At 54.8% G+C, this 25,768-nt stretch overlaps 1 protein-coding gene and 1 long non-coding RNA gene across 2 annotated transcripts in view; one reads left to right on the top strand and one right to left on the bottom strand.

Annotated features, from left to right (window-relative positions):
• ADAMTS2 (ADAM metallopeptidase with thrombospondin type 1 motif 2) overlaps positions 1-25,768 on the bottom strand; it is a 217,386-nt gene that overhangs the window by 3,115 nt on the left and 188,503 nt on the right. The window contains exons 11-21 of the mRNA XM_017517128.2: positions 22,311-22,456; positions 20,107-20,282; positions 18,514-18,647; positions 14,062-14,185; positions 13,516-13,596; positions 11,557-11,723; positions 9,587-9,746; positions 7,638-7,770; positions 6,605-6,812; positions 4,501-4,630; positions 3,481-3,570 (exon numbers count right to left, since the gene is read on the bottom strand). Of these exons, the coding sequence (XP_017372617.1) occupies positions 3,481-3,570; positions 4,501-4,630; positions 6,605-6,812; positions 7,638-7,770; positions 9,587-9,746; positions 11,557-11,723; positions 13,516-13,596; positions 14,062-14,185; positions 18,514-18,647; positions 20,107-20,282; positions 22,311-22,456 (1,549 nt within the window). The remainder of the gene's footprint in view (positions 1-3,480; positions 3,571-4,500; positions 4,631-6,604; positions 6,813-7,637; positions 7,771-9,586; positions 9,747-11,556; positions 11,724-13,515; positions 13,597-14,061; positions 14,186-18,513; positions 18,648-20,106; positions 20,283-22,310; positions 22,457-25,768) is intronic.
• LOC119469281 lies at positions 2,906-10,000 on the top strand. Its single transcript, XR_005198087.1, has 2 exons — positions 2,906-3,066; positions 9,598-10,000. It is a non-coding gene; the product is annotated as an uncharacterized LOC119469281 (long non-coding RNA).

Genomic DNA, 25,768 nt, shown 5'->3' on the forward strand with positions numbered 1-25,768 from the left:
AAGATAAATGTGAGTAACTGAGGAAGTTCAAAACAGGGAAATTTTGAATCTTAAAATAGCAAAGCTCTAGGCAAGAAGAACATAGGGAGGCCATGTGTCAGAGGGGCACCCAACTTTGGCCCTGAGCTTCTAAGTGACCAAAACAAGGAGAATACATGACTGGCTGCAGTGTCCACCATGAAAAGGGAGTTAAAACCCATCGGCCATCAGAAGCAGGGGTCTCTCTGACAGTGAGCCAAGAACCCATGCTCATGATGCCGAGGGGAAAGGGGAAGGGCCTGGTGCCAGGGGAGATGCTAGAAATCAAATTGTAGGATCCTGAGATGTAGCTGTCAGGATTTTGAAACTGACAGAAGGCTTTTCTCAGATAAAAATCTTACACAGATCCCCAATATATGAAACAGATAGAATCAGACGCTGGTGATAATGCTATTTGAAGATGGGCGGAGGAGACACAGGGCTCCTGTCCCTGCCCCACCCCATCATCTCCAGCAGCCTGGGAGGCTTAAGGTGTGAAACTACTGATCCCCACCCTCAGGGAGACACAGGGGGGTCTGCATAAGAGCTGATAACAGCCTCCCCACCCCCCATCCCATATGCTTTGATAAAGGAGGGAGCCTGGGCCTGGTGGTACTGGGAAGGACACCCTGGCCACACACTGCCCCCTCTCCTGTTGCCCGTAGCTTTTCCAAGGCTGGTATTACAGTATTACACAGTTTTGAAAACGCTGGATGGAGAATACATCATTCTCATTTCTCAATAAAGGAGTGGTGGGCTCAGGCACTCATACCAACATTCAAAAGGTCATGCAGCTGGTTTAAAAAGTGAGGCACCATCCTCCAGACGTGCCCTCTTCAGCAACTGTGCTGTAGGCAGTGTCTCCAGTTCCGGCCTAGGAGTCCCTTAGGGGGTGTTGCTCCTGACCCATCTCTGGGTAGGGAGACAGAGTGGAGGGAAGTACTTCAGACCCAATTTTCCCTGATGCTCCTTATCTCCCTTAAGGTGTGATTCCTTTTGATAAAGATCTGAGCTCTGGGCAGGCTGAACTCAGCCATTGCTACCATGGTTGCTCCCTCCCCAGGATAGCCCCTGGGCCTGGTCCTGTGCTTGAGGCCTGTCCCCATGATGCTGGGCTGCTCCCCGCTTTTTTTTCTCATGGCCTCCCATGCTTTCTTCCTCCTCCCTGGTAGGACTCCTCAGTGGTACAAAAAGGGAGGAGTGAGATTCCCATGGGCAGGACACAGCCCAGGCCCCAGATCAGAAGGTCCCTGTAGAACCCAAACCCTCTTTCTGGTCATTGTCAGCAATGTGAGAGAACGCAGGTCCTGTGGCTGCCTGGGAAGACCATGGAAGACACGAGCAGGTTGGCTGCCCATAAAGCCACCACTGCCCTGCCTGTCTCCCGACCCAGGCTTTTCTGGGGCTGGCCCACCCCCCAACCTGAGCCACATGGGCACCTCTACCTTCCTGAACAAGTAGCCCAAGGCTGAGAGCCATGCCTGGAGCCATGGCAGTGATCTGCTGGTGGCTCACGGCAGGTGACCTGGACCAGCAATGTCTGGACTACTGGCCCCACATTCCCAATCCACAGGCTCTGAATCCAAGATGAGGAGAAACCGTCTGGGGCCCTTTTCCTGACAAGGAGACCTCCATATAGAACCTAGATATTCTTGCAGGGTGCTCATTTGACACAATTCAAAACCCAGAATCACAGTGGAGTGTCTCAACTGTTTACTATCAGATTTTGGAAAATGCCTGGGGAGAGGAGATAAAACTTTCCGGGGAGATGGGCCCTAAATATCTATGTTGGGCAGTGGGGAGTGGGGCAGTAAAGTTATTGGAATCAGAAACCGTGCTCATTAATGCTACTCTGGGCCATGAAGAAGAGAAGGAGCCATCAGCTTGCCAAACCCACGCACCCAGTTTTATGGAACTTTTATTGAGTTTATTTGTGGGATGCATGACAGGAGGTCTTTCCATCATTAGTAAGAAGAAAAGGTCATTTTCACAGTCACTTTGGCACACGCTAACGTCTCATAAAAAAAAAAAAAAACAGAAAAGCAACGACAATGGAACCTATAGAATACGTCATTAAATACATACAAAACACGAATAAAATATCCCTGATAAACCAAAGTGCATATGCCCAGGACAGTACTGCACCTTTCCCAGTCGCGCGCGTGCTCGCATGGCCTCGGCAAAGTTGGAAGTTAACAGTCGTGAGATTAGTACGCAGTTGCACACTGGTTATTTACAGAACAGTGATCAGAGCCGCAGGGGTAGGGGCCAGCCGCCCGGCAGGGATGCAGTGTGAACAGAGGCGGTGTCTGGTGTGGAGGGGCAGGGCGGAGTGCTACATGGCTCGCGGCTCAGGGCCCAGGAGGTCGCCCCCTGGGTGTAAGGCCGCGCTGTGGAGCACGCTCTGGGGCTCCATGCAACAGTCAGCGCCGACTGCCCAGGTGGGCATCAGGGCAGACTCCAGTCCGCAGAGACGGACCGCACGCACCGCTCAGCCCAAGGCGCAAAGCCATCTGCACTTGGAAACCTTAACCTTGGCAAAAGGTGGATGAACGGACCAGCTCCCCTATAGCTTCCCTGCCTCCTACCTGTACCACGTTCCCCCCTGAAGCTGGAGTTAGCAGCCAATCCTGTTACCTTTCAACTTTAAGGCATTTTCTACATAGTTTTTCTAAGCAAAAAAGCAATAAAAATTGAGGTAATTCTGTAGTTGTTCACACTGGTAGGCGAGGCACGCCCGCACCAGTCACTCTCTCTCAGCCCTACGGAGGGGGTACTGTGCACGAGATGAGAAAAGGCCATTGGGGCTAAAGGGCGGACAATGGAGGTGGGGAGTGTCCTCACGCCCCGCCCCGGAAGGACGCGTCCCTCTGCCGCCTCCGTGACCGACCCCCGCAGGACAGGGCCGGGCGGGGCTGTGAGTTGCGGAAGGCCGGGTGGAAGCAGGCCATAGTTTCACGAGTCAGAAGGACACGCTCAGCAAAGGGTCAGCAGCAGCAGCGACAGCGGTGGCAGCCGGGAAGCCCCTGGCAGCGCTGGAAACTCGAGGTGGGGTCCCCGCACGGCGACGCAAGACCGCGCCCCCGAGACCCCCAAGACAACGCCTCAAGGGTGGGCGGGGCTGGGGGCGGGTTCGGCCCAGAGGGTTGCCCTTTGGCCACTGGCCCCTCCTGCAACCACGACAGATCTTTGCCCCTTTACAAGCCATCACCGACCAGGTTCCGGCCCCAGCAGAGGCCCGAGCCCTCGCCACGCCTCGGCGAGGCTGGCCCCGACAGCAGGCCGCGCGGCCCGGAGCAGACACCGAGCTCACAGACCCGGAAGAAAACGGTCACCCCAGAGCGCGCCCGGAGAGTCAGGGGAGCTTTCCATAGACAGAGAGGAGGGGGGCCCAAGGCAAGCTCCACAGGGCGCAGGGCATGCACTGGAGCGCAGAGACAGAGTTATAAACGGGTCGGTTACTTGACGAGATCTTCTGGATGGGCGAGTCAGGGTCGGGGCGGGACAGCCACTGAACCACGTAGCTCTTCTTGGAGGGATCGGAGGTGTTTCCTAGAGGGAGGAGAGAGGGGCTGGGGTTGCAGGGCACCGGGCTGGGGCCCCTACCCCAGACAGAGAGGCTCTGGGTCTTCTGGGGTCCTGGGGAAGCATCATTGAAGGCCCTCCCCCTAGACAAACTGTCCTCTGCTGCCAAGTCGATGCCCACCTCCTGCCCCTCCGACAGCATCCCGGGTCTCATCTATCCCGTCTCTCACTGCCCTGGCATGCGGGCCCTGTCGCCTCCTTTTCTGTGCAGGCTCCTCTGCCCCTGTGCCCTTCCCTGCTCCCGGGGTTCCACCCACTGTCTGGATCTCTCAGCTCCCAGAACACCTGGACAGAGCAGTGTGTTGGGAATGAGAGATCCTGGATCCACCCTCCCCATATAGGGGCAGGTGCCTAGAGCCCCCTGAGCTCCCTACTCTGTAGAAGGAAACTGTGGCAGGCAAACTCTAGTCTTGAGGTGGGGCACTGGGAAAGCTTTGACCCAGCCTAGGAGGCTGTGTGGAGACCTTGGAGGTGACACCTGCACAGCATTTGGCCAGGCAACTGTGCGCAGCAGGTTCTCCTTGAAGGGCACAGAGCACACCCTCTACTCGCACGGGTATCCCCTACCCACACAGGCACCTTCCTATTCATGCAGGCACCTCCTACACCTTAGGCACCAGGCACCCCCTAGCTGGCAGAGTCCTCTTGTCACTGTGAGTCTGAAGTGCCCTGAAAGCAGGGAGGGGCGAGTCAGCTGCACACAGCTCCCTCCATGTCCTGCCAGGCAAAGGTCCTGGCCCTGGCCTGCAGTGCTCTGCTTCTCCACGCTCACAGATGTTGAGTGCTGCTACTCTCAGGGAAGGGCCAGATTTGCCTGAACCAAGTCTCCGACTCCTGTCGCCCTGGGCTGCTGCATTTTGGGAGCAGGGGCAGGGGCAGGGGCTGCAGAGGGCTTACGGGGACAGGGGCCCAGCCTGCAGATCCTCGCCGTCTCAGGCCGCTCCTCCTGGCAGATGCCGAAGCTGTCGTCCGCGGTGCGGCAGAGCACTGGCCGCTCCTGGGTGCCATTGCCACAGGTTACTGAGCACTGCAGGGGGAAAGTCGCCAGGCAGGGTTCACCTCTCAGCAGGGCCCATACTGGCAGAGCTGGAGGAGCCCACAGTCCCCAGGCATGTGACCCATGCGCTCGGGAGGTGTGGGGTAGTGGGAAGAGTGGGGTTAGAGGCTGCCTTGCTCCGCCCTTGGAGGCTGCCTCAATCTCCTGGGGCTCTAAAGAAGGGACCCACATGCCTGTCTCTCTGAGCTGTTGTGAGACAGTTCCCATATACAGACCGGCATAGTCTTGGCGTTGCTGGGCTCTTAATGACAGCCTCCCTTCTCTGGCTGCAAGAGGTCCAAGGCCCAGGAAACCTGCTGTGCACTGGGCAGGCTTTGAGGTGGGGTCCCTGGGAAAGCTCTGACCCAGCCTAGGAGGCTCCAGTAGGCTCCCCACAATCCTGGACACAAGGCTGTACCACTAGTGCCCTCACTAGCTCTTCCAGCCCTCAGTACCCCCCCTGCTCCACCACACTGACCAAGGAGGTGCCAGAAGGAGCAGTCACGCCCAGCCCTGTCCAAGGAAAACTCTCCAGTCCTCACCATATGCTCAGGAAACGGCTGACTCAGCAGACCTGGATTGTTCAAACCCTGCACATTCCCAAGAAAGGTCTGTTTTCTTTTTTCTTTTGTTGTTTTTGAGACAGGATCTCACTCTGTGGCCCAGGCTGGAGTACAGTGGCATGATATCAGCTCACTGCAACCTCCACCTCCCAGGCTCAAGCAATCCTCCCACCTTAGCCTCCTGAGGATCAGGGAGTACAGGCACACACCACCATACCTGGCTAATTTTTTTTTTTAAAGACAGGATCTCGCCCTGTTGCCCAGGCTGGTCTCTAACTCCTGGGCTCAAGCTATCTGCCCACCTTAGCCTCCCAAAGTGCTGGGATTACAGGCATGAACCACTGGGTCCAGCCAACATGTTTTCAAGGCTTGTGCCTTGTGAAGCTTGGCCCTTGTGCAGCTCCTGGGAACCAAGCTCATGGAAGGTTCCACCTATTAAGGGTGCCCTTGCATGCTTGAGGCCTTGAGTGAGGCCTTGAGTCACGCTGTATCAGTTGGTTCGGGTAGTTCATACCAACAATGATGGATGGGGAACACTGCTTTTCCTCTAAAGCCTGAGGTCACATCTATGTATGTGGCTGACCCCAGTGAAAACCCCGGACGGCCAGGCTCTGGTAGGCTTCCCTGGTTGGCAGCATTTCATGTGCATTGCCACACATGGGTACAGGGAGAATTCAGTGCATCTCTGTGACCCCACTGGAAGGGACAACGGGAGCTGGTGCCTAGATTCCTCCTGACCTCCTCGCCTGTGACTTTTCCCTTTTTCCTGATTCTACTCTGTGTTCTTTCACTGTTAAGACCCTGCAACTGAGTCCCACTTCTGAGTCTGTGAGTCCTCCTGGTAGATTACTGAGCCTGAGGATGGTCTTGGGGAACCCCTGACACACCAGGTCAGTGAGTGGGCTGTCAGAGCTCATGGCAGCCCTGGCCTGGCCTCGGCTGGCTCTCAGGCCCTGCCCCAGGACCACCTAGAACCTGCCCTTCAGTCCATCCTCATTATTCCTCCCAGCACAAGCCTAAGCACTCCCTGCTTATCCCCCTCCTAGAAGTTTGGCTGGCCTCCTAGACACCCCTCCCACCTCTGCAGGAGATCCCAGACCTCCCCTCTGATCCTGGAGCCCTGAACATCCCACTGGGCCTTGGAGCCCAGGATACCCTCAGTTTCCTGGGATTCCAGACCCCATGTCACACAGAAGCCTCTGCCTATGCAGACACACACTCCATTGGTTTCTTAGCCTAGCACTGACCATGTGGCACCTACTGGTGCCCTGAAACCCACGAGACGTGGCTCAGGACAGGAGCTACATCCAGGCCCACATGCCAAAGGGGAATGCTCTGGCCACCTCAGTCCCACCCAAACTCAGTTTGGGAGCTGAGGACATGGGGTCACGAGATTGCTTACCTGGGACCAGGGCCCAGCTCGCCACCGGCCAGGGCAGAGCTCGCGGTTGCAGGCCCGGCGGCTCTCAGGCCGGGCGTCATTGCAGTGCTTGGTGTGCACGGAGCGGGTGATGTTGTCGTGTAGGGGCTGAACACAGCGCACAGAGCGCACCTGCATGCCTGTCCGCCCACAGCTCTGGCTGCACGGCTCCCATTCACCTGTGACCCACCTGCCAGGGCAGAGCGGTGCATGGTCAGGCCTCTGTGGCTCCTGGAGAACCTGCCTCGCTGAGCTCCAGCACCGCTCCCTGCAGCCCAGGTGGACAGCGAGAACAGAGGGCAGCCTGCTCCCCTCCTCAGTTCATTTTCGCTTATTCTCACTAAAGTGCTGGCCATCCAGGCTTGCACAGTGGGGGGACTGAGGCTTGGCTGCTCCAGGTCCTATTGATGATGAGTCCCATGCATGTCACCACTGGGAGACCCTGGCAGAGTGGGTGGCTGTGGAGGGCCCCAGCCTGAAGCAGTTTCCCAGCCTCCTTAGAGTCCAGCTACCTGATCTCACCTTCTGCTAATGTCACAACTCTTCTGCACAGAGCTCAAGAGCAGTGTGGATTCCCTCAGCACCCGGTCCTATGTGGACAAGCACGGGGCCTGCCCATTTACCAACTGTCTTCCCCACTGAGGTCCCTGGGCCCAGAAATGCAGCTGCCCGCCCCCCACCCCCACCCCAGGGCCTGAGCATCAAAGCCACTGCTTAAGCAACATCTACCACAGGGCCAGGAGGCAAGCCCCGGGCCCGCTGAGCCTCTGTTTCCCCATCTGGGCATCACTGTTTGTCGTCATCTTTAAGATGCACATAACTGTTCAGTTTGGCAGTTCTGAAGCTGGGATACCTTCTGCCCTGCAGCTTTTTAGATTCCATGAAATGTGGTGAGAAAGACCTCGTCAAATGCCTTGAATGATGCCAGGCTCAGGCCCCACACCTCCATGCACGGGAGCTCCTGGTGGCCCCTGGCCTCCCCCCTCTAGTGGGAGCCCGAGCTGGGGGCACTCACACTGGCTGGGAGCACTCCTGCGGGTTGCACGCTCTGCGGATGGCTTTGGGCTTTGAAAGGGCGGCGCAGAAGCCGCGGTGCACCATCTTGTGGTCCAGCCTCCGGCGGCAGCCATACTTGGTGAACTGGGACCCTGAAGACAGAGAGCTTGAAGGGGCTCAGTGGGGTGGCACGCCCCGCCCAAGGGTGCAGGGAGGGGTGGGCTTCGCCAGCAGTGCTGGCCTCATTCTCCTGCTCACCCTTGTGATGACAATAAGGGTGGGCAGGACTCCAAGCCTGCAGCTGGCTGTGGGGAGGCCTTGGTGTGCCTCAGGCAGAGGAGTGAGAGGACAGGAGAGAGGTCACCTTCTCTCCTCGGCTGCTTCTCCCTCACTGGGCTCCTGGGTCAGAGTGGAGGCCCCATTTCCTTTCTACTGCTAGGACACCGGTTCCACCTTGACCTAACATGCCCAGTGGGCCTGGTGCAAGCCAGGAGCCGGGCAAGCATGGGGCCTGCAGCCCGCATGCTTCCTCCCACAGTCCTGGGGCAGCCCTTCTCAAAGGGGGCCATGTTCTCCAGCAGGGGACATCTGGCCATGTCTAGGACACTTTTGTTGTCATCACTGGGGGAGGGGGTGCTATTGGCATCGGCGTGCAGAGGCCAGGGATGCTGCTTGGCACCTGGCAGTGCAGAGGACAGCCCCCACGGTGGAGAGTGACGGAGCACAAACTCTCAGTGATGCCAGGCTGCGAAACCCTGGCTTGCTGGGTGAGACCAAAGAAAGCAAGGAGACAAAGCCTGACCTCCTCTGGGTGCCTGGAGATACCCCAGGAAGCAGAGGCTGGGGAGGCTGACATGGTGGGAAGCTGGTGGAAGGGCTCAGGTGAGGAGACGCCTGAGCAGAGGCCCTAAGGGTGAGCACAGCGTGTCTAGGAAAGCCCACAAGGCCAGTGTGGCCAGGATCTGGGGGCGAGGGACAGAGTTGAAATATACCGGGAAAGGCCAACAAGTTGCCCCGACCCTGGAAGCCATGAGGATTTTGTTTTTTATCCTAAGAGCAGGGGAAGCTGCTGAAGACTATGACACCAGGAAGAGATGCCGTTTGATGTGTCTCCTCAAACGCTTTGGGGTGAGAGTAGACACACAAGGGCCAGTCCAGAGGAAGGTGCGAAGACCAGGGGATGGCCGCGAAGATGGGAATAGTAGACAGGCCCAGGAGATTTGTAGGAATCACCAGGGGTGGGTGTGCTGATAAAATCCAGGATGGGTTTGGGGCTGGGGGTGCGCAGGGTCCCTGGAAGAGGACCCTTCCACCTGCCTGGGCCAGGGAGTTACCCCTTCTCTTGGTTAGCTCCTTGTCCTCTAGGTGTGGGCCCGAAATGGCATTTAGGGAGGTCTGTCCTGGCCACCTGCCTCGTATCGCCCAGCCCCCAGGAGCAGTGAGTATGCAGGACAGGTCAGCACCTCCTGGCCACCTCTGTGTCCTACGTCCATCAACTGCAGACTGTCTGGTATCCAGGGTGGGTGAGACCCCTTTGTTCCCAGTCCTGGTCCAGGAACATCTGGGAGGCTTTTCCCAGTGAACAGAGGGAGGGGCCCCTGGGGTGTCATCTGTACTGCTGGAGTCTTGCCTGTGCCATCCTACCAATGCCAGGCATTACCCTTCTGAGCTGCTACACATCAACCTCCTGCCAGGCCAGCTTGTCACCCCCACACTGAAGCAGACCCACAAAGACATGGTCTGTGCCCCACACATGCTCTTTGGCCACCTTTGACCCAACGCCCCAGCACCCACCCTTCCTGCCCACCCACTGGCTCCTCCAGTGCTGCTAAGCCCTTGTCCACCCAGGCAAAGGTCCCTACTATGCCTCCTCAGCCCTTGCTCATGCTGGGCCCCACGCCAGGATACTCCCACCTTCTCGTGGTCACCCTCATGTCACCCCGGTCCCCAACTCCAAAGCCCCCTCACCTCCACCACAGGGTTTGGAGCACGGAGACCACTTCTTCAGGGCCCACTCGTAGACCACAGAGTCATCTTCCAGGACGTTGTTGTCGTCGACGTTGAGCGAGTCCTCGTGGATCATGTATTTGTACGTCAGTGAGATCCGTGTGTCTCCCGCCGGGATGACCTGTCACCAGCCCAAGATGCCGAGACGTCCTGGCCTGCCCTGCCCTCCATGCTTCCTCCCCAGCCAGCTCAGGAAAGGCAGCTGAGGCAGACTCCAGAGGAGTCTCATCATTCATGGCAGTTACATTCCACGAAGTCACCTCGAGCACCAAATTCATGAATACGCAACCATTACCCCAGGGGGCACAGGGTTAGGTTCCTGTGAGCCTCTGTCTCAACATTTTTGTTACCTGATCAATATATAACCTCGTTTTATGTGTGAGTCTGTTTTTTGTTTTTGTTTTTCTTTTTGAGATGGAGTTGCACTCTTTTCACCCAGGCTGGAGTGCAGTGGTGTGATCTCTGCTCACTGCAACTTCGGCCTCCTGGGTTCAAGTGATTCTGCCACCTCAGCCTCCCGAGTAGCTGGGACTACAGGCACCCAAAACCACGCCCAGCTAATTTTTGTATTTTTAGTATAGACGGGGGTTTCACCATGTTGGCCAGGTTGGCCTCAAACTCTTGACCTCAGGCAGTACACCTGGCTTGGCCTCCCAAAGTGCAGGGATTACAGGCATGAGCCCCTGCACTCAGCCTATGTGTGAGTCTGTTTAAAGACATTTTATTTAACATTTACTGTGATTGATTAACATTGAACTCACAGTCAATAGCACTGCAGCCCGTGTTGAATGAAGCTTATCATCTAACACATGTATTTTCTTCTTAAGACACCACTGTTTCCTAGGCTTAGGATCACTGGACAGCCCTTCAGCAATAGGCTCGGGGCCATTTTAAACAGCGAAATTGCCCCCAAAGCAGCACAAAATGGGAAATATGTGACACTCAACAGACTGCAGAAAGGACCTTTGCTTGTGGGATGAGAGCAGAAACAAGCAGGTGGCGTGTCGAGCTGCTCCCACCTCTGCTGGGAATGTGTGTGTCAGGCAACTCACACTTTTCACCGCTCTGTGGGGGTCACAAGTAAATTTTCCTGAGCAGGTGAATTTGCAAACACAGGAACCGTGAATACCGAGGGCCGACTGCTTACCCACTGACACAGGCAGGTCACCAAAGGCACTTCCAGGGGGCAAGAAGTCACTGCAGGCAAGGTGGGCAGGGTGGCATGGGGTACATGGGGCACGCCTGGCCCATTGCTGCACCTGCGCACAGGTGCACCCACATGTGGAGCGCTATGGGCTGGCTAATTAATCCCAAGGCCAGCATGCCCACCTTAGGGGAGGGGCTCTGGGGCAGGGGAGCCTTATTTGTGATGTGTACATTTTTTGACAAATAAAATACATCCCTATGCAGTTAAAATTAAATTTTAAAAAGTGATCTGGCTTCCTTGAAACCAAGTAAAAAAAAGTGATTTGAAAATCCAGCTCCCTTGGTACTTTCCTATAACGGGAGCAGCCTGTGGCCCAGACCCAGAAGATCTGGGGTCCAGTCGTGCTTAGAGACACATTCCAGTGCAACCTGGGTCTGGGCGTCTAGCTTCCCGGGTCCTGACTGTCACTTCCCAGTGTTACCAGGTTTCAGTGTAACAGCATGCTAAAACGAGCATGCTGAGGGCAGATGTGAACGTCCTTCAGATGACTAAACCGAAACCCTGAAAGGGGAGAGAGTGCTCAAGGTCACCCAGGGGTCATGTGGGGCCCAGAGCCCTGACTCATGGGTGCATGGTCGTTCCTGGCTCTGCCCAAGTCGGAGCCTGTTGGTGCCAAGGGCAGGGTGAGACCTGAAGGGTCAGGAGGCTCAGTGTCCCAGGCACCTCCATCCTTCCCCCGGGGCTACCTGCACCCCTGCCTGGGCCCAGCCCTGCCTGAACTCACCAGAACAGTGATGGTGCCATGGAGGGGGCCCATGGTCTGCAGTGTCTCCCGGCCATCCTCGTCCCTGTACTCCCATTCCACGCCCATGGCAATGAAGGTTTTGGAACTGGCATCCACATCATTCTCTTCATTTAAGATGAACTTGCCTGTCTCCAGGTTCTTGATGGCTGAGAATGGCAAGATCAAGCACTGTGTCGTGGTCACCCAAAGGCAGGGCCAGGCCCTCTGGGAGGAGGCCTGGCGATGTCTCCTGGTTTGGGCAGGCGGGGAGTGGTGGGCAGCTGAATCCCTTGTCTCTCTGGCTGCCCCCTGCTGGTTTCCTCTGTGCCACTGACAGCCCAAATGGCTCTGGGAGCCCCGCCTGCCCGTCACTGCTCCCTTGGACCCAGATTACCCTCAACTCATACCCTCTGCACCCACCAGCCCTGGGGGTGCTGGCTCCCCTTGGAAGCCACTTAGCAGCTGTCAAGGCCAGCTACCCACAGCCTATTGGGGGCACTCAGTGGACACTTAGAGTCTACCTGGGGCAGTATGGCTGGGAGGGGGTCTCCACCTGGTGCAGGGCATCTGCTGGATGGGCAAGCATGGGACCCTGCTGGGGTGGGGGCTTCCTGCCATGGGGTGAGCAGATGTTGGGCTGAAACAGCAAGGCCCACACCCCATCAGTAACCGTGGCCCAGCTGAGGCCCCAGCAGCTCCCCACAGACCCAGAAGAGGCCTGGCCTGATTGGGTGACACTCAGGTCATCTAGGAGCAGAGGACTTGTCTGGCCAGGAAGCCCCATGCTTTCTGCAGTGTGGGGGGGTAGCTGCTGTGGGGGAGCTGGGAGATGTTAGTGGGCCGCAGACAGGGTACCAGTGAAAGAATCATTCCCTGCAAGCCCCCTGTCATTCTGTCCACTCACAAAGGAAGCCTCTGCTTGGTGCCACAGGTCCCTGACTTCTCTCTGACCTTTGCTCCCTTTCCACAGAGACCAGCCTCAGCCCAAGAGGCGGTGGCAGGAAGCAATGTTGGGACAGAAACGTCTTTTTGTTCAGGAACTGACTTTTCTGTTCACCTTCTGCTTAAGGCAGGTGGTATGGATTTTGTATTTAGGGTAGCAGTCTAAAATTTCCTCTTAAGTAAGAAAAAAGAAGAGTATCGAGAGAGTGAGACCCTGTCTCTAAATAAAAACAAAATAAAACAAAACAAAAGGGAGATAAAATAAAAGGGCACAGCGTGTTTGTCGGGCAGCGTGGGTGCTGGTCCACAGCAGCATGGGAGCCCTGACTCTGTCCAGCCTCCTGGGGATGGGGACGAATGTGGGGCTCAGATTGGGGAAGGGACTTGTGCAGGGGCCCCTGCATTCCGGGGCATCACTTGTGACCTTGGCCCACGAGTCCCCAGAAGGTAGAGCCCCAGGAACTTTCAAGGGGAGGGTAGACGGGTCCTGAGAGCCTCCTGGGCGACCTGGGAGGGCGCGGTCTCCCAGGCAGGGCTGCCTCATGGAAAGGGGCACTCAAGAGGTGTGAGAACATCCACATTTTCAGGAGATGCCAGAATCCCTATTTTAGCTGGAATCTCTTGAATTTAAAATTAAGTCATTTGAAAATATGTAAGTGCACTGTGAGCACCCACTGGCCAGCTGGCCTCACTGTGGGGATGGCAGGGCTGCCCAGGACCTTGCGTGCCTTCCAGAGGGCAGGGGGACTTCCCACCCTGACCATGAGAACAGGGACAGGGAGTTAGCCTGTAGGCTGAGGGACATATCTTTTGGATACACGTCCTTCCATAGCTGCTGCCAAGCAGAGCCCTCTGATCCCAAACTTTGGCCTCTCCATAAGGAAAGGGCTCAGGTGGGCTGAGCAGAGAGACAGGTGGAGAAGGGGCTGCCCTGGCTCAGGTCATGGCCGCACAACCCAGGCCCCTGACCATGGCACTCTCCCACTGACCCGAGAGGAGTCTGGCTCTGAGACTCACCCAGATGGTGGCTGGTGGCGTCTACCTCCTGAATGAGCAGGTGCCTGGCTCCCGCAGGGATCTCAAACATCTTGATGTAACCTTTGTTTGATGTGGAAAGACACAGCAAACTGAGAAGGGAAGGGGCCGCTCGAATTCGCACAATGCAAGGAGGGGCCTCGCCTTTGAAGGCAGTTCCCTTGGGGGCTCTCCCAGGACCCTGGTATTTCTCAGGTTTTGAGTACCCACCTGACAGGGGTCACCAGGAAAGCTGCTGTCTCTGGGCTAGTCTCTAAAGCCCAACCTGGGCACCCCCATATACTGGCATTCTCCGCTCTGACCCCTGTGACCTGGGCTCCCACTCTCCTCTTCCCCACCCGTCCTGGCACCCGGCTGGGGCTGTCGCCAACTTAGGATTCTCCCTCCCCCTCATTGTCACAGACCTCTCCCCCTCCCCAGAATAGTCATGAGCCTGGACAGCCCCAGGATGAGTCAGGCCCACAGCTGCCTGGGCATGAGCTGCTGCAGGCACCCAGGCTCCAGGGCAGAGGGCAGGGACTCACTCACCGTGCTTCTTGGGTGACCGTGTGAACGTGCCCTTGACCACTTTGCAGTGGCTGTTGTCCCCTCCGCACACGCCACACTTGTCTTCCTGCTTGCTAGAGCCAATCACACCGTCACAGCCCACCTTCTGTCGGGGGGTGGGGCAGGGGGAAGGCAGTGAGCACTTGAGACGTCTGGATAGTTTTTAAATCTTTTATTGTAGAGACAGGGTCTTACTATGTTGCCCCCAGACTCAAACTCCTGGCCTCAATCGATCGTCCTGCCTTGGCCTCCCAAAACATTGGGATTACAGGTGTGAAGTACCTTGTCTGGCCTCATCTTTTATTATCTCCACAATCAGAATGCGTCTAGTCATCAGCCACCTATAGGGGTGTCTCAACCTGGCAGTTTCCACCTGGGCCCCTGTGCATGTGGCTCATTTTGGGCAGGTGAGCCACAGAGGCCCAGGCAGGCACCATCCCTAGCTTGGTGAACATTTATGTTTGGCAAGCAGAAGATGCCATTTATTTATTTATTTATTTCTTGAGACACAATCTGGCTCTGTTGCCCAGGCTGGAGTACAGTGGTGCGATCTCAGCTCACTGAAATGTCTGCCTTCCGGGTTCAAGCGATTCTTCTGCCTCAGCCTCCTGCGTAGCTGGAATTACAGGTGCCTGCCACCACACCCAGCTTTTTTTTTTTTTTTTTTGTATTTTTAGTAGAAATGGGGTTTTACCACGTTGGTCAGGCTGGTCTCGAACTCCTGACCTCAGGTGATCCTCCCGCCTCAGTCTCCCAAAGTACTGGGATTACAGGCCTGAGCTACCGCGCTTGGCCTGGAGACACTGTTTAATGTCCAGCATTCTGAACCTGAACTAAGATGGGAACGATGCTACCACTTTAAGTGGAGAGACCAAGGAGGCCCAGGTCTTTCTATTGGCTCTGAATCTCGCTTTAAAACAGGGCCCATGAAAGTTTAAGCCAGGGATGGCCACAGGTCCCCGAGTGGCTCTGCGCAACCGCCCGCCACCATCAGAGGCCCGAGAAGGCTGACGGCTTGGATTCTGCTTCAGTGCAAGCCTCTTCAGTACAAGAGTAGAAGGCTCTGGTCATGACTGGGGTGGCTGTATTCTGGGGAGGGCGCATGGTTAACAAGGTGCTGCTCTCCTTCCTGGCTGCCCAACAGGCAGTCGTACCACTGAGGTAGTAGAGTCAGAGATGTGCCGGCTCATTCCAATGTCTCCCTTTTTACAGCGTCATCGCTTAGATGACACATCTGAGGGCCCGTTAGGACTTTCTCAAGGTAGTAGCTTGTGCCCTTGATCCAGTAGAAATGACCCTGCTGGTTCATTTCATACTTGATTCTCTCTCAACTCCCTGATCTGCACGCACAAATGTTTCTTTGATCTCCTGACACATCTTCGCTGTCATTTTACTTGTAACCTTTCTGAGTCGCTTAATTTTGACATTCTTGAATAGACAGAATCCACTTAGATATTATTTTTTGAACCAGTATTAGATTCTTTCAAAAGAAGAGTTTCACATTCATGTGTATCATTCAGACTGATAGATTTCAACTTATTACTGCCGTTTCCTCTGTGTTTTTAACTTTTCCTTTTTGTCGCCTTTGTTTTTTATCTTTTGCAATATGATTGTATGCAAATGTCATTGTAGGGCACATGACTGTGTGCCATATAGTGACATTTCAGTCAGGGGTGGACCACACATATATCAGTGATTCCAAAAGATTATAATACATATTTTACTGTTCCCCTTCTAAGTTTAGGTACGTCTGGATACACAGGTACTTACCATTTTGTTACAATTGCCTACTGTAGTGAGAGCATGCTGTTAGGTTTGCAGCCCAGGAGCAACAGGCTGTACCAGCGAGGTTTGTGTGAGTGCACTCTATGATGTTCACACGACAAAATCACCTAATACATTTCTCAGGACGTATCCCTGTTGGTAAGCGATGCATGACTATAAATATTTATGTTTTCTATTTATGCAAAATTAAGCAACCTGCTATTACCTGTCAAAATCACCATTAATAAATATTTAACCTATCCTTTTTTTTTTTTTTTTTTTTTTGGAGTCTTGCTTTGTTGCCGAAGATGGAGTGCAATGGCATGATCTTGGCTCACTGCAACCTCTGCCTCCCCAGTTCAAGTGAGCCTCCCGCCTCAGCCTCCCAAGCATCTGAGACTACAGGCATGCACCACCATGCCTGGCTAATTTTTTTTTTTTTTTTGTATTTTTAGTTGAGATGGGGTTTCACCATGTTGGTCAGTCTGGTGTCAAACTCCAGACCTCAAATATTTGCCCACCTTGGCCTCCCAAAATGCTGGGATTACCGGCGTGAGCCACTGCACTCAGGCCCTATCCTTCTTTAATATCAACGTCAGGAATGAACTGACAGCCACACCCATGGAGATAGCGGATTAGTGACCTTCCCACCCCATTAGGTTTACAATCATATTCACAGCTGCCATCTAAAGCTACTTGTACTATAACTCTTTCCCATGCTTGCTGCCTGTATTAATTTTGTTTTGTTTTTAAAATTTTCCTATGTGTTGATATTTTGACAGCTTAAAAATCCTCCTGGCCAGGGAGAGACTACACCAGCCAGGAACACCCAATTCTAAGGGACAGCAAAGCACTGGGCTGGGGACACACCTTTCATATGCAAACCAGCCAGTCCCGTCTGTACCCCAAGCACCCCCTTTATCCAAGCCTCACATACCAAACCAAGATTCCTTCACCTTAAATCATCCCAGGGTCAGGTACCAGACAACTGGGGACCACCCTAAACTCCAGAGCCCAATGGAATGATTCAAACCAGCTACTCCTGAGCTGTTCCCCCTGCACTGCCCTGCCTTCCTGAGAAAGCCCTTCAGTGACATTGGCCTCCCCACGTCCTCACTGGGTCACCTCCGTAAGTTAAAATCCCAAGAGTATGAAGCAGACAGTTGCCTGTGCTTGTTTTGGAGTGTTTCGTGTCACCATCTCTGAGCCAGCTGTATAGCCTGGTTTCCCTGCCATGCTCTGGCTGAGCTGGCTGAGCCAGCCTCCCTGCTCTGCCAAAGTCATAGGAGCAAATGCACAGCAGCCCTCGAGCACCCTCCCAGCTCCAGCTCCCAGCTCCCTGCTCCAGCTCCAGCTCCAGCTCCCAGCTCCCAGCTCCCTGCTCCAGCTCCCAGCTCCCTGCTCCAGCTCCCAGCTCCCTGCTCCAGCTCCTAGCTCCAGCTCCCAGTTCCAGCTCCAGCTCCCAGTTCCAGCTCCAGCTCCCAGCCCCAGCTCCAGCTCCAGCTCCCAGCTCCCAGTCCCAGCTCCAGCTCCAGCTCCCAGCTCCAGCTCCAGCTCCCAGCTCCCTGCTCCAGCTCCAGCTCCCTGATCCACCACCACCTCCCTCCACCACCTCCTAGCTCCAGCTCCCACCTCCAGCCCCAGCTCCCAGCTCCCGTCCCTGCTCCAACCCCAACCCCCTGCTCCAGCTCCCAGCTCCAGCTCCCAGCTCCAGCTCCAGCTCCCAGCTCCCTGCTCAAGCTCCCTGCTCCAGCTCCAGCTCCAGCTCCCTGCTCCAGCTCCCAACTCCCTGCTCCAGCTCCTAGCTCCAGCTCCCAGCTCCAGCTCCCAGTTCCAGCTCCAGCTCCCAGCTCCAGCTCCAGCTCCCAGCTCCCAGCTCCAGCTCCAGCTCCCAGCTCCCAGCTCCAGCTCCTAGCTCCCAGCTCCAGCTTCAGCTCCCAGCTCCCTGCTCCCTGCTCCAGCTCCCAGCCTCCAGCCCCAAACCTCTGTGCCAGTGCCCACTCCCCTAGAGGTGCCTTCCTGCCGACGCTGCTATTTCTCAAGAAGATAAAACCGGAGTCAGACTCCACGACTCCTGCAGTCAGTCCTGTCTACACAAGCCCTAAGCAGAGGCTTCCAGTTTTTTGCAAGAGAGTTTGGCAGGGACAAGTCTATGCTCATGTCACTGTCACATGCAGAGGTGACACATGATTATTTTTCCTTAAGATTGAAGCCAAATATATTATAATCAAAGAAAACAGGGCAGGGGATTTCTACAAAGCACCAAACCAGTGACCCTCACAGTGGCTACCCAGATCCCGCAAAAAGCTGTCTAGTGCCCTGCAGGATTTAAGGATGGAGCCTGCTTCACAAGGGTTCCCTGCAGGTCATGTGCATTGGAAATCATCCAGGATGCTCGTCAAAATTCATGCTCCCAGGCCACCGCTACCCTGACCTGTGGAATCAGGATGTCTGAGGTGAAGTCCTAGGCACACTCACATCTGAGGCTCCCAGCACAGGGAAGCGGTAAGCAGACATTTGCGAAGGGCTTGCCCTGGTCCGGGCACTGTTTCTGACACTTTGTGTGCTTAACCTCAGGCATCTTCCCAGTAGCCCAAGAAGGGGGAGGTCAGTACCCAGGAAGCTGACACTTGTCACGGTAGCCCCCCGTGCTGGGCTCTGTGTACTCACCCTGCAGTCCCCACGCACGCAGAGGCTGAAGGCGTCCTTGTAGGAGCAGCGTGTCCCATCATGCACCATGCGCTTCATGGACACCACCTCCCCAGTCTCCTTGGATTCACAGTACAGGTGGCATCTCTCCTTGGCTGGAAGGGAAGCAGCTGGGGGTCTGCAAGGAGCCCTGATGGCTCCCCCAGGTGTGTGCAAAGGAGGCGCCATGCAGGGAAAAATTCCCATGAGGATCTTAGGACTTACCCGCCCTCATGTGGCCCACCCTCCAGGACAGATAGAAAGGGAAAGGGGTGGGTGACAGCAGCCCCTTTCCTGTCTCCAGGTCTCCTGAGCCTTTGACCGTGGTGGTTGCAGACTTTGGAAGAGCTTTTCCCAACCGAGCCAGCCAGGCTGTTGGTGCAGCCAGCTCTCATATCCCCAAGGATCTGCCTGGAGACCGCCGAGGCTGCAAATGGCTGTTTGCTGGGTCATGATCCAAATAACCCTTTTCAGGCCAGGAGCGGTGGCTCATGCTTGTAATCCCAGCACTTTGGGAGGCTGAGGCGGGTGGATCACTTAAGGTCAGGAGTTTGAGACCAGCCTGGCCAACATGGTAAAACCCCGTCTCTACTAAAAATACAAAAATTAGCCGGGTGTGGTGGTGGGTGCCTATAATCCCACATACTTGGGAGGCTGAGGCAGGAGAATTGCTTGAATCCGGGAGGCAGAGGTTGCAGTGAGCCGAGACTGCGCCACTGCACTCCAACCTGGGTGATGGAGCAAGACTCCGTCTCAAAAAAAAAAAAAAGGTAAATAAAGAACATTTTTCAGTCAATCTCAGAAATCCAGAATGAGGCCAGCCCACTTTGATTCAGACTCAGTTCCCTGGTACCTTCCCTTCTCAGCCCCTTTATCTCAGATGCAACTAAAATGCTGGGCCCCCATACTGTAGCCTCCACCAGAGGGGGACCCTGTCTACTCTGTCACCTCCAGCCCTGCACTGGCCCACATGGGGCAGCAGGTGCTGGGCTAGGGCAACAGCCATGGAGGAGAAACAGAGACTGTATGTTTACTGTCCGTTGCAGGAGGGATCCCCAGCTGCTACACCAGCACTGTCATGCCCAAGACCACCAGACTCCTCAGGTCCCTGAGCCAATAAATGCCTTCTAATGCTGAACCAGTTGGAGTCACATTTCTGACACTTGCAACTGAAAGTCCTGACTAATAGAGAGGGTCAGAGGTCACCAGATTCCTTGCAGGGTCAGCCCTGGCTTCAGCCCTGAGATGACCACACAGCTCAAGCCTTGTCCACTGATCGTGGACTGCAGGAGCCTGGCCCGTGTTGAGCCCACAGCCCAGCTGCCTCTTCCGTGTCCTTGGCGACTCCAGGTGTTCTGGCTGCTCTGGGATTGCAGCCCTGCTAGGAACCCTAAGGGCCCTGTCCAGGAGTGGGCCAGGGCAGCCACACCAGCCAGGGTAGGCTCTCCTGATGGCCCAGGGTCGAGGCAGCCTTGCCCCATGCAGGATTAGAGGAACAGGCCAAGGCAAGCACTCCCCTGTCCACCCTGGGGCCTGCCTGCTGAGCCCCCACTGCTGCCTCCCCGAGGGGCTCACCATCCCGGTGCTCGTGGGGCAGCCAGTGGTGCTGGGCATCACCATGCTCGAAGTACAAGTCCCACTGGCGGCACTGCTCCTCGCGGAAGTCAGCCAAGGAGTCGGGGCAGTCCTGACGGCTGCAGAGCTGGAAGTCGTAGGCAAGGCCCGAGCAGGTACGGCCTCCGTTGGCTGGGCTGGAGGGAAAGCAAAGGACTTGCTGCTTGGTGCCATTGGAAAGAGGTAGCACCCAGGTGCCACTTGTGAGATCTTTTTAGGGGGGATCCCTAAGTCTCAGGTGTCAGAGGGCTGCTCTGCTGAGCAAAGGGACCTTGCCCTGCCATGTCCCAGCTGTAAGACCTGGACAGTTCTCCAGCCTATCAGGTCTTGGAGCTTCAAGGACAGGATAGGGATGGCCGTGTCCTTCTCTCTTGGGGCTCCTGCCAGGAGGCAGCATCTGCTCACAGCTCCGGCACCCCCACCCCCGCACCCAGCACTGATGCCTGGGCTTGTAAATGAACAGGGAGCTGTGATTAGGTATTTAGGTTCTGTGTTCCCCAAGGGGCCAAAACCCCAGCAGGGCAGGCGCTGAGTGAGTCTCCTCTGCAGCCTGCCCCAGGTACCAAGCCTGGCACAGAGAGAGGCATGCTGAGGCCCCAGAGTCCTGGTGCTGCTGTTCCTAGCAAGTGTCTGGCACAAGGTGGACGCACCACGGCCACTGGGTTTTCTCCCTGCAGAGAAGTTGGGCTACGCTTCTGTAACGGCTTCGCTTCACTGAGAACAGCACCAACCCCCACACTGCCTCTCGAGGACCTAAATGCCCAGCAATCTTTTCCAGAGTTCGGTGTAAAAGCCCCAAGAGGGCCTGAGGAGGGACCACAGTATTCTCTATCTGTATCTGCTCCTGGCTGGGAGGGCAGCCTGGAGCCTGGGGCAGGAGGACAGCAGGGAGAGGAGAGGGCTCCATGCACACGTGTGTTCACACATGCTGCTGAGGGAGGCTGTTCCACTGCAGGGTCCCGTGGGTCCCCATGCCCTGCTGACACAGCCTGGACTCCCTCCCAGAGTCATGACTGCTGGCCTTCTCTGGCTCCCCTAGGGCCAGTTCAGGCCTGGCCAGAGTAAGCAGAGGCGCAAGTGAGCAGGACCCAGGAGTGGCTGTAGAGGCCGGAGCCCACCCAGCAGGACCCAGGAGCGGCCACAGAGACGGAAGCCCAGCAGCCGGAACGGAGCCCAGCAGCCGGGACGTACCCTGGAAGCCTGCCCGCCAGCTGGTAACTGGGTGCAGACGTGCATCTGTGATGCCCAATTTGGAAGCTGTAAATTTGTTTTGTTTTTCTAATATGAAATTTCCAGATTGCCAATATTTTCAGGCAAATCAAAATCTTTAAAATACCAGAGAGGCCAAAAAGGAAAGAGATGCGCTGTGTCTAAGTAGCTGCGGGGTAAGGGCCTGCTGGGCAGGTGGGAGAAGGGAGTGACGCTGATGTTTATGGAGGGTTTTCCTTCCACCCCTGGGATGCTCCCTCGGCGAGGCCGGGGAGAGCATTCAGGCAAGAGGAGGCAGGCAGTGGAGGAGGGGGAGGAGGGTGTGGATAAGAACGTGGCTGTGGGCCAAGGAGGGAGCATGGGCCCAGGAGATATTTACAGGGTGTGTGGGGTGAGGTGGGAGGAATGAGAAGCAGCAGGAGGACAGTACAGGGCATGGGGCCTGTGTGGCGGGCGGGGGTGGAGTGTGGCTCAGTGTGGGGTGCAGCTGGCATGGGCGGGCTCCATAGGCTGTTCCTCCCCTGGGCAGCCGGACACTGACGACAAGTCCTGACCCTGTCCTTACCTGGCTGCAAACAGCTGCCCAGGTGCTAGCATGCTGGGGACTGAGAGAGAGTCCCCTTTTACCGCCATTTCCCCAGCTTGGTCCCACCTCCTCTCCTCCATGCCCATGGCCAGGAGAGACAGAGTAAACCTGTCTAGAATGGGCTGCAGGCAGGTGGGCCGTGGGCCTAGGCAGGGGGAAGGGGGAAGGGGGAAGGGGGAAGAGGCAGGGCTAGGCATACGCTGAGCCTTGGCCCCTCCCAGGTAGGGTGAGGTAGGCGGGGCAGCCTGCTCTGCACCTCTCTAGAACTGGTATGTAGCCACAGGACCCTCCAGGACAGGGCTGGCTGGAGAGGTCTCTTAGAACTTCAGCTGCCACTCAGGAAGGCCGGGGGAACGTGGGGCCAACTCACTGTGGGTTGTCGCACTGGCGGGTCCTGAACTTCACGCCGGTGCCACAGGTACGTGAGCAGGAGCCAAACGGGCTCCAAGCGCCCCAGTTGCCATCCCGTTTGAGGATGTCAGGTGTCAGCCAGATGCAGTGTCCTTTAAAGCAATGCTGAAAGACAGGAAGCCAGTCCCTCCATCATCCTCACACCAGGCAGTGGGGACACTCCTGCACTCTGCAGCCTGCAGCGCCTGGGACACGTATGTCCTGGCCCGGCTCCAGGGCACAGTGGGAGCTTACCCTCCTAGCCCCTAGATGCTCAGAGGCCCTGGAAGACAAGCCTCATCTGCCAGAAGCAATAAGAGGCACAGTGAGGGGCTGGCCCGCCCCGCCTCCCGCTGGCCGACCCACCCTCCCGCCCTCCAGCTGCTCTGTGTCTGGTCTACCAGGTCCCCTCTGCCACAGCCTGCACCACACCACATCACCAGGATAGGTGCCCTCCGGGGCCCACACACAGCCTGTTTATAAAGACACCACTGGCCTATCAGGCCAGTGACTGAAAGACATACACCGTTTATTTAAGTAAAAAAAGGCAATTTAGAGAAAACACTATGGAAAAGAGGGACAGGTAATATGCCGACATGGTAAAACCCAGGAATAAAGTCCAAAGCTGGCATGTAGGAAGCATGCTGGAAACACAATTCCACAACTTAAACTGATCACAGTGCTCTCATTCCTTTAGGGAGAGAAAAAGTCTACAATTTAGGGGACCTACTTTAAGAAGAAGATTGCAAATTAAAGAATTCAATTAGGTACAAAATGGATTACTGACTTGAAATGAGAAAACACATCACACAAAAATGTTTTAAAACTGTCAATGACCACAAACAGCCAAAACCAGAGAACAATGATTTCTAATATATTGATGGATAGAACTTTTCTTTCTGTTCTGACTGCCCACTCTTTAACCCTTCCTTGCATGACTTAATGTTGTAGCACTGTTTCCACAGAGAGAACAGAAAGAGAATGCAGCCGTTCCTCAGCAAACTCTTCATAGCAAATCATTCCTCAGCAAACTCTTTCTGTAAAAGGGCCAGAGAGTAACTACTGTAAACTTTGCAGGCTATATAATCTCTGTTACAATTAATCAGTTCTGCCATCAGAACTTGAAAGCAGCTATAGACAACCTATAAATGAATGGACATGGCTGTGTTCCAATAAAACTTTATTTACAAAACAGGCAACAAATAGAAACTTTGAATGGAAGTGTGAGGAGGTTGGTGAGCCCTTTCCCCAGTAACTAATGAAAATTAGTTTTTAAAAAGCAACCATTCCTGTAATCCCAGCACTTTGGGATGCTGAGGCAGGCGGATCACTTGAGGTCAGGAGTTCGAAACCAGCCTGGCCAATGTGGTGAAACCCTGTCTTTACTAAAAATACAAAAATTAGGTGGGTGTGGTGGTGGGTGCCTGTAATCCCAGCTACTGGGGAGGCTGAGGCAGGAGAATGGCTTGAATCTAGGAGGCCGAGGTTGCAGTGAGTTGAGATCTGCCACTGCACTCCAGCCTGAGCAACAGAGCAAGACTCCATCTCAAAAAAAATAAAAAATAAAAAATAAAAATAAAAAGCAACCATTTAAAGTCTGTGGATATTGTCCTAAGGTCTATACAACAAATGAAGAAGGATTTTTTTCAAGAAAATCTATTAAATCTTGGTAAGAAAAGCAAAAGTCTATGGCATTTGAGCCACAGCCTTCCCTCATTCCTCCCCTAGCTCAGTGTGACAGGAGCTTTACTGCCAAGAAGACAGGGCCCCCACTACTCCAAGCTCCAAGTCCGAGGCTATAGTTTCATACTAAGAAAGCCAGACCACTGGTGTCATCCCTCTCAACTCTGTAGCAGAGTCTATTCCCAGTGGGGTGGACAAGAGGCCTGGGGCCCCTTTTCCCTACCCAGGCCCCACTCATAGCACAGAAGCTCTGTTCCAGGTTCACCGGGCCAAGAATAGTGGACCTAATGGCCCCCTCTCCAGCTTGCTTGTAGGGCAGAGGTTCCATGTTGAAAGGGGCAAGCCCAGAAGACTAGGGGCTACCATTCCCATCTAGTGAATAGCTTATAGGCCAGGAGTGTCACTCCGGGAGAAGCAGGTGACTGTCCCTGCTCCTAGCTCTCCTGCAGTGGTGCAGGGGTCTACCCAGAGGGAGAGTCAGAACAGACAGCTTCATAGCTCTCCCTAAGGGGACTGATTTTGATCTGAAACAGAGCATGGAGGATGTTCATGTCTAAGGGCATTGTCAAAAAACAATAGTAGTCTTAGCAATGAGCAACTAAGAGGAGGCCGGTGGTCCTAATAGCAACAAACAAAATGTTAAACCAACTACAGGTCGAGTATCCCTCATCTGAAAGGCTGGGAACCAGAAGTGTTTTGGATTTCAGATTTTCAGATGAAAGGTACTCAACCTATAGAAGTTAAACAAACAGAACCATGGACAAAGATAGCTAAGAGCCCTCCTGAAGGTCTCAATACACCTCAACTGGCAACACCCTGCCCCTGTGAATGTTCTAGAATTTAATTAGGTCATACTGAGAACAAGCTATATACCCCAGGACATTGTCATAAACAATACACAATCAGTTGTACTAGCAGTTAGTAGCAGCTAGCAGTTAGTGAAGGCTAACAGTTGGGTGTGACAGCAATAGAGGCAGAATGACCAGAAGCTTAATGGAAAGATCTGGGAAAGATAGTCAAAGAGAGCCTGGCTAATGCCACTGTCCCAGGGAGTTAGGAGTAGGGGTGCAGTCAGAGTGACTGTGCATATGCCCAAGGCTGTGACCTCTGGGGAGCAATATCAGTAGCTGCACACTGCAGGGGAAATAAGCTTCATTGAAAAGCAGGACCAGGTCACTAACATAAACAAGCAAACAGTAGCAACAACAAGGCCCAGGGGGATCATTATCCACAGTTTCTTCAACGTATCTTCTAAAGTTTCCAGTTTTCAACAAAACATTCTGAGCCATGAAAAAAAAAAAAACAACAGGAAAGTGTAGCCCATACATAGGAAGTTAAGCAGGTGATAGAAACCACCTTTGAGGAGGCCCAGATGTCTGACTTAGCAGATAAAGATTTCAAAACAGCTATTACAAATGTGTTTAAAGAACAAAAGGAAACCATGTCTAAAGAACTAAAGGAGACTACAGGAATGATGTCTCACCAAATGGAGAATCTCAGTAAAGAGATAGAAATTATAAAAAGAACCAAATAGAGGCCAGGAGTGATGGCTCATGCCTGTAATCCCAGCACTTTGGGAGGCTGAGGTGGGCAGATCAGGAGTTTTGAGACCAGCCTGGCCAACATAGTGAAACCCTGTCTCTACTAAAAATACAAAAATTAACTGGGCATGGAGGTACATCCTATGATCCCAGCTACTCGGGAGTCTGAGACAGGAGAATCACTGGAACCCAGGAGGTGGAGGTTGCAGTGAGC

This window comes from Cebus imitator, unplaced genomic scaffold (assembly GCF_001604975.1).
Source record: "Cebus imitator isolate Cc_AM_T3 unplaced genomic scaffold, Cebus_imitator-1.0 Scaffold618, whole genome shotgun sequence".
NCBI lineage: Eukaryota > Metazoa > Chordata > Mammalia > Primates > Cebidae > Cebus > Cebus imitator.